The sequence below is a fragment of the Corvus kubaryi genome, unplaced genomic scaffold (genome assembly GCF_017639235.1).
Source record: "Corvus kubaryi isolate FWS band 111438036 unplaced genomic scaffold, C.kubaryi_AGA036_p1.0 66, whole genome shotgun sequence".
Taxonomy (NCBI): domain Eukaryota; kingdom Metazoa; phylum Chordata; class Aves; order Passeriformes; family Corvidae; genus Corvus; species Corvus kubaryi.
Genome location: NW_024582054.1, coordinates 29,542,715 through 29,560,563, shown reverse-complemented (window position 1 = coordinate 29,560,563; position 17,849 = coordinate 29,542,715). Strand labels below are relative to the sequence as shown.

Sequence of the window (17,849 nt, the reverse complement as noted above, 5' to 3'; positions counted from 1 at the left end):
GGAACGAGCCACAGCAGGTACTACTGGCAGTAAAGCACACTATTTTTCAAGCTTTGCAAATTCTCTGAAAATCACAAATGCTGTCTGATATGGTGGGCAGTTACATGGCATGTTGCCCTTCATGCTGATTTTGGTCCCTGGCAATGGCTTATATAACTAATCAGTTCTGTAGCAACTGCAGATTCTACCACTGAATACATTATAATCAGTTTTTGAAAGTATTTGAGCTTAAAACTGGCTCCAATACACATTAGTAAATCATTATCACTCCAGTTGCCTTTGAAAGCAAATGTAAATGTTCTGGTGACTACATATTCCAGAGCAGAGCTGCTGACAAAGGAGCTGCCGTCTGCCTGTGTGCACATGAAAACATGAGCCTCAATTATAGTGATTGCTATAAAAGCTAAAATTCAATTAATACATCTGATGTCCAGAAAATGGCTTGAAATATTTTGTCCTCACTTATTTTCTGTGTGAAAAGTACTTTACAGTATTTCAACTGCACACAGCAACCACACACAGGAGAAAGAGCCAAATCCTGAACCAGCCCCCAGAGAAATCCATTTTCCTTCCTGCAAACTTGTTGAATGATGCCAGGATTCAAGAGCAGCATCTCTCCATCACTTTTGAGTGTGGCCTCTCAGCCTCCTCACTTGGGGCTGAAAGGAGCTTTATCTTTGGAACGATTTCAACAAGTTGAGAAGTGACACATGGGGGAAAAGATATAGAGCAGGGCATAGGAGGGAAATAAAAGTCAGGGAAACTGAAAACTCCTTATGAAAGAAGGTCTATTTGAGCCTCAGGAAGCAAACACAAAGCAAAGCAGGGCATAGCTGCTCCAAGAGTGCAAAGTGATGAAGAAACTGCCTTTGACAAACAGTCCAAGTCCATTTCAGCTCCCCAGGTAAACACCAGAAAGTTCCAAGAGAAGATCAGTTTTATCCTGATCTATTTTATTCAATTTTGCTGGACAGAGTTCATTGCAGTTTTTCTGTTTTCATTGTTCCTGATGACAGTGCAATTCTGCTGGTAATTATTTTTCTACCACTGTTAGTAGTCCTAGTGCCAAACTTTAGCAGTAGCTTCCTTGTTTGAAACAGCACAGAACATGGACTTCCTGCAGAGGCAGATGCAGTGTCCAAGACCCTCATGCTTTTGGCAATGATGGTATATTTTGTAAGAAAATCCATTATCACCTTAGTGATAGGCACCCCTAAGCTAGCCTCCACTAAAATACAAGTGGCTTGTTGGGCTGACTTCTTAACATTTCTGAAGGTGACGACATCCTAAAGAATTTCAGACCAGGAAACTCCAGAGCAACGCTTTTCTACTGCCTCCTACTGCACTGAAGATGGCATGTGCTGCTTAATCACATTTAGACACAGAAATGTATGTTTTAAACACACAAGTATCTGTGTGTTTTTCTCAAGGTGTCTATTGATAATATGCAAAGGGAGGATTTAAAGATACGATGGGAATGGTGTTGAGATTTTAAGAAGAGTACAAAGTGGTAATTGAACTTCTTTTATCACTCGTGCTGGACACAAATCTCCACTGAACAAAAATGCACTCACAAACCATTCTATCCCATTCAGGGCTTTAGCAGATGTGAACCAATCCATTCACCAAGTGACCTCAGAAAGGAGCAGAGATGCAGAAAAGCCTTCATTAAAAACAAAGTGTTCTCTTTTATGGCTTTCTACAATGAAATTTTTTTATTAAAGCACAGTTCTAGTGAGAAAACATTTGACAGATAATTGCCGTGGTCTGCGGGAAAAGGCATTTACATTTCACTCAAGAAATACTCTCTTAAAATCTGTCTGGTTTAAATGTCTGTCACCATGTGTCCATACATCTGCATTACTCACAGGTGCCACTTAACTCATCAGGTGATTCAGACAGTTCTGAGTTTATTTTTATGCTCTTTTTTCTGAGATTAAATTGTTCAGACTCTCAAATTAAATTCTCAAGAGTTTCAACTTAAGTGCTACTATTTTAAAAACTAAGTATTTAAAAATACAGCTCTTTTTTTTCAGTTATAGGTTCAATCTGTCATTTTTCATCTGGCATAGTCATCAATGTCCTGCAGACAATAATTTTTGTAGGAAGACATGTTTATGAATATGTGACAAGATTCAAAGGAACACAGGCTTGGATATAAGTGTATGCTATAATTTTTTACTTGTAATACTACAGTACCTATGAGGTATAATCACACACCTGGACTTTCTGGGCAGCTAGAATAAAATTATTAATTTAAAGCAAGCATTGTGGAAGTCTACCTTACAAGATCATTCTGGAATCAGTCTTGACAAAGCCTTTCCAACTCCAGAACTGGGGCTTGGTAGAAACCTCCACTGGAAAAACTTTGAGCAAAATTCTCAGTCATAAAGATGACCAGTAGCACCATTCAGAAAGTTAGGTTTTGAAAGGAGTCCTATTTGCAGGCGTAAGGCTTTCCTTTCTGGAGGTTAGACCAAACACCAATAAAAGTTGAGATCCATCATCACTGCAGGAAAAGACAGGAGCTTCACATAGAAAGAACCGTCTGACTTGAGCAAAAGGAACTAAATGTACTTTAGGAGTACAAAAATAATACAAGGAACAGTTGAAATTTCAGTTCTACACTGGCAGTTATCAGCTAGGAATGAACAGGGAGGCTGCAATCGTAACATATCAAGGTGTGACATTGAACTGCCAGCATGATGTTACCTTGAAAAAGGCAACAAGGATCCTGGGTTGGGCACAGAAAAAAGCTCCTGCAGCAACAGAAATGTATTACTGTTACTGCAGTGAGGAGAGCCACTGGAATGCTGTCCATGATTCTGGCATCCAAGTGCAAATTGGGTTATCTCTGCCTGGAGCAGGTGGAGGGACAAGCTACCCTGATGATTTCCAGATTCTGTCTACTTTCCTATTTTGCAAGAGGAGAAGTTTTCTTGGTTTATTTAGCCAACTAAAACAAAGGTTGTGAGGGGATATGATGCAGTCCTTATACAAAACCAGGCCGTTAACAACAAAGAGAAGAGGAGTCTTTAAGCTGAAAGACAATGTTGTCACAAGAAAAAATGAACATTAATTGTCCGGCAATAAATGCAGGCTGGAATTCTAAAGAATGTTCCTAATGAAGGAAGTTATATTTTACAATCAGTCTTCAGATCAAAGCTGTAGGAGGATGAAAACAGTGCCTAGTTTTGAAACAGAAATAGGTATCTACATTAAATGGGATGAAATGAGATGCATGCCTGCAAATCATGGAGAGCCAAGCACAGTGACTTTCTCCTTTCCACTCCAGTGTTCTTATGGGATATTTTTCCAGCCTGTTTCTATTACATACATTGGGGAATCTATAAGAAACAGCAAACCTTGACTGTAAACATACATTAGACTGAGACATCGTTCAAATTATTTTCTTCTTAAAAGTAACTTTTAAAATATCATCTATTAAATGCACAACTACATTGAAGTCACATCACTTGTAAGTATGAGATAGGAATAAGAGAAAAGGCTGGATAATTCTGAGTGGTGCACTGACAAACAGTGGTTGTTCACTATTTCTTTTGGTGGAAGAGCTGTGGGGCATCATCTAAAGATAGCTTGTTCAAAAAAAAGAACTGCCCTCTCACTGCCTTCCCCTCGCTGCCCCACCAAAGCCCCACACAAAATCCTGGCAACCTCAGAGCTGGTTCTTCACAGGATGGGTGGCCAAGCTGCTGAGGAATGTTGTAGATGCTAAGCCTTTATGGGATTAAAAAGAGAGACAATAGAAAACCTGTCATTCTACTAATGTCCCCAGCTGCTAATTTTTGGAAGCTGAGAACTGACAGCAGTAGTTCCACATAGGTGCTGGCCTCATTCTTATACTCCTCCCGAGGCACCCACCCTTGCCACTGTCAGAGGTGGAATACAGGTGAATTAGCTGCTGCTTCCTTGTGACACTACTGTTCCTGCAGTGCATCCAACCAGCAGAGCAGACACAGGCTCGTTTACCTCTCATTAGCAGAGACTGTCTCTGGAAGGCTCTGGAAGCAGCAGCTCTTGAGTTCTCATTCTGCATGGAAGTCACCTGCCTCCCAGAAGCTCTGCAGAGGTCATATGGTTTTCACATGCTTAACCTACACCTTACCCCTTCCCACAGGTTTTCTTCTGAAAATGACAAGTCTTCCTCAGCTTTAAGAATCAGTTAATTCCTTCCTATAAAACCAGCTTAAACCTTGATTTAATTGTTGTGCCTTCTTAGGATTCCAAGGGGAAAAAATATACAGAATTGGCTGAAGGGAAGAAAGAAAAAGCCAGCAAAACCCAAGCTAAGAACGTGGACATGCCAAACTCACCACATTTCATCATCCCCACTTCGTAGCATTTCCGTAGCCGGCAGGCCTGGCAGCTCTTGCGCCGGTTTTTGTCTATTGTGCATTGATTGGTGGCTGGGCAGATGTAATCGTTGTGTCCTGCAGCAGGGCAAGAAGGGAAAATTCAACAGTTCCAACTATCTTGGTCATTTCCCAAATCAGGAACGTTCCTGACTGTAAACAGCTCGACTTTTTCCACGTGCATATATCTAAACTCCATTAACTGATGCAAAAATGCGTATTTATCCTGTATTATAAACATCAGCCTGTGGTCTCATAATTAACCAGATGGTATAGCTCAGCTTTATACTGGTGACTGTCAGATAACCAAGCACCTTCTAAAACCAACTAATTTTTTGAAAATGGAACAATGGAACATACACTCTTGTGGAAATTTGCTCTCAATCTCCAATTTCTTACTGTATATTGGGAGCCTATAGCTGGCAGATACGAGGTTTTAATTTTTTTTTTTCCTCAGCAGAGTTGAAAAGAGCAGCTTCAGTCCTGCAAAGATTTAAGTAAACTACAGCTCTATTTACTGAACTCTGATGTGGTGAGTTCCAGGAATGAAGAAGCCTTTGGAGGATTGACCCCGGACCAAAGTTAACAGAAAAAAAAAAAAAAAAAAAAAAAAAAAAGGACCAAGATAGAAAGCAGAGTGGTAGTAAATAATGCATCCTGTAACTGCAAAGCAAAGCACAAGTAGAGGCTGTAAGTTTTAGATATTCTGGACAAGCATTTATCTCATTTTCATCAGTTTTCATTGCATCCTCTTTTGTTCTCTTCTTACTCTTTCCCATCTCACCTCATTTCCACCCAAACCCCTTTACTTTTTACCTTACTGTATTTCATTAATCAATAATCTGGTCCAAAGGTTTATTACTGTAAACTGGACTTGGGTACGCTCCTGGTATAAACACAGTTGAATCATCTCCTGCCAAATACTGGGACTATCTCTTGCACCAATTACCAAAAAATGCAAAAAATATTCACTCATTTACTTTTCTTAATATCTTTTCTCCCAGGCTGCTTTTTAAGTTGGTTTTGGGTTTTTTTCCCCCAACCAAGAGTAAGGTCAGGCAAAAATACTGCGACTTGAGTGAATTTTTTTTCACTTGGTGCAAATCCAAGAGTTCATGTCCCCAAGAGTAATTATTTAACTGAACCATTGTGACTATTTCTGTGCAAAATTAGATTATTTTAACCTTGAATTTTTGAACCAGCAATTTTAAAAAGAAGAGATCAGGTTACAGTTTGTCCCATTTCCTACTGGCAGATATGACTGAAAAACAAATTACTGTTTATGACTCTTCACACAACATGGGGGGAGAGGAGGAGGAAGCTCTCTGTTGCACACAGGAGTATAAAGTAATTTAAAACTCTTGTGGCCTTGGGATAAATTAACTTGCAGGCAGACATCCAGTGATGTGGGACAAACAGACAACACTACAAACTCAGACCACACACAGTTGCTCAGTCATACCTTCTAATTTTAATTAGACATGAGCCCAACATTTTGGTCTATGGCAGGCCCAGAAAGTCTTTTATTTTAACATAACTGTTGCAACTGAGTGCTTGATAGTGCTTTATGCCAAGAACCAGCTTTCTTTGTCTTTTTTTATCCTTTTATTTGAATTACAAACACTGTTACCTGACAGGATACACTGAGGCGTACAAAAGACCACAGTGGGTAACTTGCTGGTGGCTCAAGCACATGTGAGCAACACAGAGAAGGCAAACAATTTACTTGACAGAAAACACCTTGAGATCAAATTCAGTCTCCATTTGTTACAAACTGGACACAGAGTTCTCTTCAATTATTTTAGAAATCAAAAGTACTTGCACCACCTTGTAGAAATTGCTATTCACCTGTGCAGAATTTGTACAATGAAGTGAAAGGGCAAAACAAGTTCTGAATTAAAGTTGATTCTCCTAGTGGCACCAACTCTGCCATATTGAGCCAAAAGAAAATATCTGAAGATTGCTAAAGGCTTTGCAGGCAGAAGAGGAAGGGGAACATTAAAGACCAAACAGCAACAGGATTTTCTGCACTGGTATCCATGTGTAGCAGCCAATGTCAATAGAAATTATTTTCCACCAAAAGATCCCAGACGAGGCCAAAGAACAGGATAACTAGGCCAAGGTTAAAGAAACCAAAGTGCCCCAAAGCTGCAGTAGGGTCCTGAGTGACTTCCACTGGCTGTGGCAACAAACGTGGAGCCCCACATTTACTTCACACTGCAGCCACACAGCAAGCTTGAACTAAATACCAAATATTTAAGAGTTTAAACATGGAAGTGGGAGTCTTAGATAGAGAGATCTGACAGAGTAAGAGATACTGCAGTGCAGGCTCTGAGGGGTGGAGGCTGAGCATTAACAATAATCAGGTTAGTACCTGATACATGCTACACATATTTTTCCATCCTACATAGTGTGCAGATATTGTGCACTGTGACTCAACAGCTCCAAGAAATAGACTCTTGTCAAGAAGAGCTCCTGCCAAGCAAAGTCTCCAGATAATTGCCTACTCTTACTGTGTCTATGAAAACTAATTCTCAATTACTACAGCTGAGGTGGGCCACAAACTCCCATCAGATTCACAGGTCTGCAGTGCCATCCCACCCAGGCCTTTGCTGCAGGACCTCACTGTGCTATGCATTCCACCTCTCCTCTAAAGAAATCAATTGCTCACTCTGTAATGTTTCCAGATCTTGATAACATCAGAGCCAAAAGATAAAATTGTCAAATCATGTGTTGCTCTATTTTCAGCATGGAGCACCAGACACCAGGATTTCAGACCAACTCATTACTAGGTCAACTGCTGCAGCCCCTGCTCACATGAAACAATTTATTTAAGCAAAATTATCAAACCCTGTTTGTCCTACCTTGAATGCTTCTTTTAAAAAATGCTTTGCAGCCTTCACAGGACCAGACCCCATAGTGGTATCCTGAAGCATAGTCACTGCAGACTGCACAGAAGTGGGCATCCTTTTTTGAGCCAGGATTATTTGCAATTGGGCTTGTACAGTCATTGCCATTAGTTTTTCTTTTTAATGTTTCTCTGATAGAAAAGAAAAACATCTGTTACAAAAGAGGAAAATTTTAAACTGCACTGCAAAGAGTTCCATAATTTTTCATTGTCTTCTATTCTCTCTCTACAGAGTCTTCATGTTCCTCAACACAGGATAGTGTGAAACATAAAGCCTTTTCTGACAAGATAATTTAAAGCATGTAGTCTAATCCCAGTGATGACACACTAGAAAGATTTAAAATACTCAAAGGCATAAAACCGGACTGCTGTTCTATCAATCACATGAACCCTGGGTCTGATGGGTCTTGAAGAATTATTGGGAATGTGCAAGTCCAGGGATTTGTGAACCAAGGGGATTTTGCCTCTTGGGAGCTTCACATGGAAAAGGAGAACTCAGACAGCTCAGACTGACATGATAAATGCTACAATGAACAGAGCTGCAGTTGCTTTGTTCTGGTAGTAAGGCAAAATTACAACACACATCCATTCTCAAGTATTTCCTCCTTTACATGAAGCTTTATTCATTCAATGACATTCTGGAGACAAATAACTGAGATGTGAATCTCAGCCTACAAGATCAGCTTATGATGTTAGACAAAGTTTTCTGTTCAAGGCGACATCCCATGTTGATCACCCTAATGCTAAACGAAAAGAAGCCTGAATACAAGAAGAATGGGGAAACGCAACTAATAAAATACTTTCATACATTAAAAACTTGGTGCTCTATATAAATTAGTAAGATATACACATTCATGAAGTGTTGCAAATAATTCCAACATACAGGAACTACTCTTCATGACTGGATTAAAATTAAAACAGAATAAAACCATGAAAAAACAGCCAATTCCTGACACCAATGTCCTGTAAACAAACACAAGAGGAATGGAACTTAGATTATCAGTAACGTTTGGTTTAGGTATAGGAAGTACGTCCGTTGTATCCTTTTTATCTGGACCTCATTTTCTTGGTGATTTTTGCACGCTGTGCTTCCAGGGTCAATACAATTTCTAGACAGAGAGAAAACAGTGTTATGTGCAAACTCTCAGCAGCTCAGAGTTTGAGAAAAGGAATGGTACGTAGCCAACTTACATGTAAACACTTAAGCACAGAGGCAGAACTTAGGAACTCTAGAATTTTCCTCATCCCACCTTCCAGAAGGATTAGGGAGAAGAAGAATCTCTTGGGATCAGACAGCAGGTAGCATGGTTTATGACTTCTACAGAACAAGGGCAAGTTTAAACAGAACAGTGGAAACATGCTAAAAGTGCTGTCAAAGAGGCTTTAACTAATATATTAAAAGTAGATTTTGTGCTGATTTCATGACAGGAGGTAAGGACAAACACACCCACATGCCAACTGAAAACCATCAAGTTCATAAGTTTTTGAGGAGAACATGCTCCAATTTCCTGGTAAAAAATTTGGAAAGGAAGAAAAGGTGCTTCTCAGAGCAAATTTCAAAACAGAAAAATTAAGGTATTTGTTGTACAATTAAGTTCCTGAGAGATTTTTTAAAATGTCAATTCATTTAGACATGGCAGGGCAGAGGAGTGTTTAGGTGTTTAACAAGCTCGGTCTTTGATTAGACACACACCTCGTTAATGGGTTGGCTAATCACTGAGTTATTTCCCTCTCTGCCATGCTGGAAAGACCAGTGAGGGGGAAACTCTCCCCAAGAGCAAAGGGACTGTATCACACATGCCTAATATGCTGCTAATGCAAGGAGGGAAAAGCATTCCTATCCCCCTGTATTTGGAAGCAAAAGTAATTTGGTGTTTCACATTAGCAAAAGAGATATATTTTTAAGCTTTATTTGGGAATCATTATCCAATTGTGAGGGTCAGAAAAGGCTCAAAATCAGCTGGAGAGGCTCTGAGTGACTGATTGATATGCTGTGGAGAGCAATGTTTAGTGCCCTCGATAAAGCACTGAGGTTATGGATGAAAACAAAGAAGCAGCACACACTGTAACATCTCGGTGAGGATTGTTGGTTTTTACCTCCCTGTCATGAAAAGTGTTTTTAAAAAGCACTTTTTCTTTCCTTGCTTAAAAGTTTAATGACAGCCACCCTGCACACATGGAAGCGGCAAGGCTTCCTCAGACTTGTGGCAAACAGCTTGCACGCAACGGAACCATCTGGAACAAATTCCTCCTGTGGGCCAAACAGGATCAGAGCCACTCGTCTGTGACAGCTGCAGCCTCACACCAGGAGGCCCAAACCCCATCACTTTGTCACTGCTGTCTGTGAGGACAACAGACCCTACAAACAGTCAGGGCTTTCAGGTAAACATCCCATACCCCGAGAGTCTCCTGCTCCGACAGTGTTTCCACACAAAGGGCAGTCCAGAGAGGGCAGCCCACATGTGGGTAGAGACCCCATCCCAGCTGCTGTAGGACTGGGGCACACCAGGATGCTCAGCAGAGGAATGAGCTGCCAGGTCCTGCAGGTGAGCTGGAAGTGGCTGGATGGATGCCCACAATGCTCCTGCACCAAAGGATGCAGGAAAACAGGGGATGTAGCCTGGTGGCTACTGAGGAACCCCATGGTGAAAGATTTCTCTCTTTACACCTCCTAGTACTCCTCTCTATTTTATGATCGTGGTTTCTATATTGAGGTGCTACCTTTCTAAAAAAGAACTAAGACTTCACTGAAAGCAGTAAGTCACTGATTTTCTCCTGGTCATCCTTCTACTCTGAGCAACCTGGTCTAGAGGAGGGTGTCCCTGACCACAGCACGGGAGTTGAAACTAGATGGTCTTTAAGACCCCTTTCAATTCAAACCACACTGTGAAAAAGAGGTTATACTCCAGATTTTCTTGATTTCTCTTTAAGTTAGGTCATCATCAGCTGCAGGAGCAATAGTCCTTATATATCTATACAAAGAGCTGATGATTTATTTATTTAAACTCCAGTGGGAGAGGTTTGGCTTCCCTTCTGTCTGTTGTAGAGAGGGCACTGCAGGGCATCAGACAGGGTGCTCTTGCTCCTGGGTTATTCCAGCTGCTGTCCCAACATCTGGACAGCTTGAAACACTAACGTTCCCAGGGCTGTCAAAGTTTTGGAACCTTAACCAAAGTGGAAAGAGTTTGGATGTTACCCCTGTTCACATCAAAGCTGTTCGGGAAATTCTTCTGAATGTAAGTGCTACCCAAAGAGTCTTTCCCAATCCACACACCTACACTGAAAGCATATTTGCACTCCAGAACTGCATAAAGCCCACCCCTTGCACAAGGAACGTGGGTAGTCTCAAAAATAGCACAAATCCTCTATTAACCATTGAACTAAAACTGTTGCCAGGACACACTATTTTTCATACTCCAAATGGCTGCTGAAGTTTAATAAGGGGACCTATGAATAAACATACAGCTGCTGAAGCAGGAACAGCACCTGCACACCCTGAGCTTTTATCCATCCAGCAGGTGTTGTGCCCACAAACAGAGCAATTCCATCGGCTGATGATCCACATGCTGATTAGGGTTTGCAATACCAGTAAATGTGCAGAACAAGAATGTGTTTTTGCAAACAGAGTTTATTGTCAGCTGAAAATTTAGCCTGTGACTCTGCTGTTCACAACAACTTTACAGAGTCAGTTGGGAACAGCAGCAAGAAACAGAGTCAGGCTTTTTTTCACCTTTTAACGTGGTGCATGCTGCTGTGTGACTGTTCATACTAAAAGCAAAGAAAATATTTCCCTTGAATTTCAGGTTAACAAAAAGCCTTCACATCTATTAGAAGCAGTAAAAAGAATAATCTGGATAAAAAGGAATTCAAACAACATTGTATCAAAAGGCAAAAAGAGTGAACTTTTACCTCTCTCCCTCAAAAGGACTTAATCTGCCAGAGCAAAATTAATTTTATTACACAGAATAGTACCTAGAAGCCTTGAATTTTTGTTTACACACTGAACTTTTCCCACACTGAAGGTATTTGTAATGCTTTGTGTTGGTGTATAGTACTCTAAGGAGGTATTGAAAAAAAAAATCTCACTTCAGAAGTTACACTAAAAACAAACAAACAAACACCCCAGGACTGATTTGGTGTCTAGTGGAGCTTTTCTGGCATTGTTTTATTTTTCAGAGGGACCAGTACATAGAATTCAAACGTAAAAAGAAAAGACTTGAGCTGAGGAAACTGTAGATAATATTCAGCCAAGTTTTAAAGCAACAAGCAGCACTGACCTGCTCCCGGGCAGCACTGGCTCCATCGGTCGTGCCTCACACCACAGGCTCTTGGGCTGCTCTGCATACAGCAGTGAGGACTGGCAGTGCAGTGTCAGAGGGGACAGATGGCCAGGAGCAGACCACAGCGTGCTGGGGCTGGAGGTTTGCCTTGCAGTCATGCTCTCTGGATCCCCAAAATTGCTAGCAATGTTGTAATTCACCATAGCAGGGCTGCAGAATGCCATTGCGGAATACTCGTGTCTGTTTTCCATGTAAGATGAGGGAATGTAGACTGGACTGTGTTCTGCTGTCAGCGTGGACTGATTGCAGCTGTAGGGAACTGGAGAGATGACACCAGCAGGTGAATTTTTAATTTCTGTTTTATTGCATCCAATATCCTGAAGTGGCAGCAACTGAGAAAAGTCCTTGTGAGAAGACGTGCACAGGGACATTTTGAAGCAATATTGAAGAGTGCTGTTTAAATATTCATCCTAAGATGATAAAGAATTTCAGAAAAAAAAAAAAATTAAAATGTTAGAAAGCTCTGCATTAAGTCTTCTATAAAAGAATAAAGGAACCCGTAAACCAAAAAACATAAAAATGTCTCGTTAAAACAGGCTACATACCAAATGCACTTAAATAATCAATGTACAAATTTACTACCTTTAAGAGAAAGAAAGCTTTTTAGAATATCCTTAAATATAAAGGCTAAAACACACACAGAGTTCAGACTCCCTTAAAAAATAATAATAATTTTAAGAAGAAAACTATTTGAGGCCTGCCTGCAACAAAGATGAAGGTGACAACTTGGATCTTAATAGGAGTTACAACCAGGGTAAAACTGCTCTATATCAGAGGCAAAATTATCCCAAGACCCACAGCTATGGAGGAGAAATCAATTCCCATTATAACTCACCATCTTCTGCTGTAACTGCACTACAGTCTTCAGCCTTGTACTTCAGGGTGCTTCCCTTTTCCATCACAAACATGTCAGAGCAGGTATTTTGAAAACAGACATACACACACACATGCATATCCCCTACACCTTCCAAATCCAGAACTCCACTGCACGTCCCTTTACACAGAGGAGGAAGACAGGTAGTGGATGTCAGCAAGCAGTGCAACTTCATCTCTGAGAGGTCCCTGGATACGGCACCTCTGAACAGAGCCATCAGAAAAGTAGAAGTCATAAAATGCAGATATTTCCAAAGCTGACAACACAACTTGAGTGATTTCATAAGGTCCAGAAGTTTTTTAATTCCCTGCCACTCTCCATCCCCATCCCAACTACTCCCTGTCCTTTCTCCCATCTGACTCACTATCAAAAAAAGACCTTGAACTGCCCACAGTAAATACTCTTTGACAGATTCAGGGATTTAAGAGAGAAAAGAATTCTGAAAAGAAAAAAAAAGCCCACCAAAATTATCCTCTTAAGACAGATCTCTGTCCTAGAAGCATTATTTTACTGTGGCATTTAAAAACATTTTTTCTTTGTTCTTCACTAAGAGTTTCATCTGCAGTTCATTCCAGCTCTGAAGACAGACCTAGTTTGCAATTCAAAACAATTCTGTATCCAAAATAGCAAGTTCCAGCCCCATGAACTGATATTACAATGTACTTTTACATATTGTAATAAGATCTTAACATGAAAAACCACAGGATACCTAAACATTCACCCAGCTTTGCTATTCCACAAGTGGCCAAGGTATAGATGCTAAATGTTCTTACCTTTTTTTGCCTCACATGACCATAAAGCAAGATGATGAAGATTGAAGCACAGTTTTGTTGAAGTACCAGCAACCTCCCTGTCCCCAAAGTTCTCAGCCAGATGGCATTTCTAGTATGCCACCTTGGGGCATTGATATGTTTTTTTCCTCTAGGGTGAGGACTGAGAGGAGAAGCATTAACCAAAAAGGTAAGAAATAGTCTTTTTGACTAAAATGGATAGTTGAGAGTCCATCCTTCCTCCTCACTCTGCATCCAGGCAATGAAACTGAAGATAATATGTAGAAATAACCAGAAACTCATTTAAATCAGCTCCAGCACTTTAGACCCAGCTGCTGTTTTTTCCTTTGTGGGAAACAGGAAAATGAGATATCTCAGCAGCTGTTTGTGTCCAGCAGTTCTTGGACTGGAACTCCAGAGCAGTCAAAGCAGGGGATTCTGACCTCACTCCTCACACAACCTACACACTTCATCTGCCCCCACCAGATGCTTCACAGCCCCCTCTAGGAAAAAACAGGCATTGTGCAAACTTCACTGCAAAAAGAACACTGACAAACCCAAAGGCACTTTCACTCCCAGATTATGGGGTGGGTAATTTTTTAGAAGCAAATGATGGAACAAAAAAAATTATCTTAGGAGTATTTTCAGGGGTTACTAGGAGTGGGCCCAGTGAGCACACTGGATTCAACACACATTTAAAGATTCAGTGTAAGCAAAGCTGTATTCCCCTTGCAATCTCAGAGACTGCAGGTATTCAGGGTGAGCATGGACACTCTGCCAGAGGGTCTGGAATGTCCAACAAAAGCTGTCTGTGCTCACTTTGTCCCTCTGCCTCCTCTGGAAGGGTGCACAGTGGAGGGGAACCCCAAATCCTTCGGAGAGAAGGACATGAGCAGCATTACAGCAACATCGCTGTTACAGTCAGCTAGAGACATTCTGCTGTGGCAGCTTTTGCAGCAGGAAACTGGTTGTGTAGTTTCCCTCAGCATTTAGCAAATAAATGCCTGTACACTGTAGAAACAGAGAGAGAACACAGAGCTGCTACTACGAAATTTTATGAACAGAAATCAGCTGAGATTTGAGTAATGTTTTTCTGCAGAGGGAATCCACTGATGTGTGTGTGCAGGGTAACTGCCTGTTTAGCAGGAGGAGATATGGTCTCTAAAGGGCAGCACACAGTATTCAGAAGCATACACAGAAGTTACCAGGAGCAAGAGTGAAGCTTGTTTTAGGGGTAGGAGTTCACACAAGCATAAGAAGTCAGTACAGCCTTCCTGAAAAACACACTGCTCATAACTTATTGACAAGAAAAGGAGACCCTAGGGTCTAGCAAGTTAAAGAAAACTGTACTCATGGTCTTCTGCAGGCTGTAATGTAGTGAAAAAATAACAGCATTGACTTGAGATAATTAACTTGGGTGGCAGAAATAGTTCAACCACAGTAGACTATGGATCTACATGAGATCACATTGACCACGTTTCTTTACACCCAGAGAATTTAAAATGGGAAGCCCAGAGCCTCACAAATAAAGTGAAACTGCTGAAATTATCCATTGTTGCTCAGAAGGTCCTAAAAATTGGCTGCTGGACTCTGAAGTTGTGTATCTTAAAGAAGGACTGAAGATTGAGGGAAACAAACCTCAGGATCTGAGCTTGCGAGAAAACAGACTCCACAAACAAAGAAGGAAGCACGACCACATTTAATACAAGGATTACAGTAAGTAGTGCAATAGGCTAATAAATTTGTTCCATCCTGGTATAATGTCCTCATATTTTAAAGACTACTCATTAAACAGAAATGAACTACTTCCTAAAGTGAACTCCTGTCCCAACACTTCCTCTGAAGAAAGATTTTAAAAGCAAGATTCAATGATAAAATACATTTTTTAGATGCAGTCTATCAGCCCTGCACTAGATTTGTACCAGACACAGAAACAAAACAGGTGCCTATTATTTTTATACTCTGGTTTCCTGGGAGTCTGCAAATGTTTCAATCCACTGAAGACAGTTTAGCTTAGCAAGATACTCAACAACTGAAATGCCATTACTAAGTAAACAACAGCCATTCTGGCCAGTTCCTTGAATAACACTTACCATTCACAAATCTAAGACATTACGGGCAGGATTCACTTCTGACATAAAACAGCTTCATTTTTTCCAGTACTCAGAGGATGACACCACTATCCATGAGGATGTAGGGAAAAAAGGAATGTTATCAATGTTCTCCACCAAAAAAAAAAAAAAAAAAAAAAAAAAAAAAAAAAATCAGGTTTCTTGTCTTTGAATAATTCTACAACAACTGAATGTATCTTGAGAGCCACCATGCAAGACATGCCAGATGGGACACAAGAACTGGTTTAGATGTCATAGTCAAACAGACATATGGGTAAATAATTAAGCCATCTGACGTATTTCAACAAACTCAAAAGCCACTTACTGCACATTACCTATACCAAGTACCTCTTTAAAAGGCTTGTGTGAAAAAAGCTAGTTTGATTTTTGTTTGGGTTTTTTTGTTTGTTTGTTTGTTTTAGTTTTGGAAAGTGGCAAAATAGGTAGAGAGGGCAGGGTGCCTGCTTGGGAACACAATACAATAGCTTTTCCTAGAAAAGTACAACACTTCAAAAAGCAAGGGAGTGATAGAAGGCACCCTTCCATCAACATGCACCACAACATGCTTAGAATTTTATATATATTTTTAGTAAAGATCTTTTGCAATAGAGAATCAAGATGACCATTTTCTGTGCTAGGCTTAAACTAAAGTACAATCATTCTGCCTTTGGGTTTAATAGAGGTGATTCAGCAAGCATGCATTCCACCACCCCACAGCCAAAGATCCTCAGTCATCTTGTGGAGCATGCTATTAATATTCTGTTAAGTTACATTTTACACAACTCACTGCAATAATAAACTGAATCATCTTCTAGAAACATGATTATTAAAGGAAAGTCATTCCTGATGCATAAGGGCATACTTGTGCTTCAGGTTTTGTGAAAAACTTATTACTCATTAAACACAGCCGTGCCAGATATTGCCAACAGAAGGCAGACAAGTAAACAAGTCTATTATTGCCTGAGAAGGACTGGCTGCAACAAGTAGGGCAGAGAAATGGAAGCAAAATGCAAACACAGCTATCTGTCCAGACTTCAGATATTGTACTCATTCCTCCAAAATTAATAACCTGTCCTCAATGACATCAAGACCTTCTCTGAAGAAAACACTGCAGCTCTAAAGCACGCAGGAAAGAACACTTTGAAACAAGCAAAACGAGCACTCTTCAGCCTATGCTAGCCTTTGAGTTACTCAGGACACTGACAACTCCTACATTATTCTAAACATTTCTGAATACATTTCAGGGCTGATTGAATATGACATGGGGGCAGCAAAGGAGCTGGATTTGTTCCACTAGAGGAATTCACGACTTCGGTCTTCTACCCCCTGAAGTGGAGTTCCAAAGACAAGAAATCCAGACTCTTTTTACAGAAAGCACACAAGTCACGACAAGAGATCACAGTCACAAGCCAGTGCAAAGGAAATTCCAGTAGAACATAGGAAAAATTCTCCACAGTGAGAATGAAGTACAGGAATAGGATACCCAGAAAGGCTGTGAAATCCCTATCTTTGGAGAGACTAAATAAAGACTCACTTTGAGCAGTGTGCTGGATTAGTTGCTCTCTAGATTTCCCTTCCCACCTTCCCATTACTGGAGGCATTCACAGCAGAGGAAATTCCATTTTACCTGTGCTGGAAAGAGTGAGGCATATAAAAGGATCATGGACACTGGCCAATTTGTCACCTTTGTTCAAGAAGGTGAGAGCTGTGGGTCCTGCCCAAAGACAACCAACATTCAACACTTCGTGATGCACAAAACCAGCTGCCTTGCATACACTACACGGTATTAGTTCAACAGAAGGTATCCATAAAATTGGAAAATATGTCCAGATCTGAGTTCAAACTAGAGTTAAGGTTGATTTACTAGCTTTTAACCTTTGAATTTGTAGGCCATTAAAATATTACCAGACATGAGAGTAGATTTAAGCTTTCTATGATTTGCATCTCTAAAGTATGTTTCATAGACTTAGGGTTTCAGACACCAGAAATGAAAAGCCATTGTCCTGCTCAAGAATAAAAATGCAAACTGAGACACTTCAGCTCCTTTACTCTCCATGTAATTATTTCAAAGCACAGTGTGGACTTTTTGATCAAAATGAATATTTACATTTCAGCATGAAAATTTTAGTGTGTTCCATTAGAAAAGAAACATCTATTAAAACTATTATACAAGCAACAATTACAAGGATCTATCTGAGGATTTTGTAATCATGCTTCAATCCACAGCAGTATTGTGGCAGAAGACAGTACACAGAATTGCACCCTAGTCTGGTGGGAACCCCATTATTAAAAAAAACCATCTCCCTCTGACGCAAGAAAGGGCAGGGAAGAACAGCACAGGATTTACATTTTCATGGAGCTGGGATGTGCATCTGTATCCAGCATCTCTGAAGCACACTTGGGTCTCTCAGCACATACCAATTAATGAAGCTAATTCTAAAAAAATTATTCTTGTTTTGATTGCCAGACCATA

General features: G+C 40.4%; 1 protein-coding gene across 5 annotated transcripts in view; it reads right to left on the bottom strand.

The window, feature by feature from the left end:
• ESR2 (estrogen receptor 2) overlaps positions 1 to 17,157 on the bottom strand; it is a 35,216-nt gene extending 18,059 nt beyond the window's left edge. Inside the window, exons 1-5 of one of the 5 annotated variants that reach the window (XM_042047764.1) lie at positions 12,586 to 17,157; positions 12,457 to 12,511; positions 11,559 to 12,031; positions 7,238 to 7,413; positions 4,335 to 4,451 (exon numbers count right to left, since the gene is read on the bottom strand). In XM_042047764.1, coding sequence (XP_041903698.1) covers positions 4,335 to 4,451; positions 7,238 to 7,413; positions 11,559 to 12,031; positions 12,457 to 12,459 — 769 coding nt within the window. In that variant the 5' untranslated portion in view covers positions 12,460 to 12,511; positions 12,586 to 17,157. Of the gene's footprint in view, positions 1 to 4,334; positions 4,452 to 7,237; positions 7,414 to 11,558; positions 12,032 to 12,456 lie in introns of all 5 variants that reach the window. The other 4 variants (XM_042047762.1, XM_042047761.1, XM_042047765.1 and 1 more) reach the window with 4 other exon arrangements.
• Between the last annotated feature and the right edge of the window lie 692 nt (positions 17,158 to 17,849).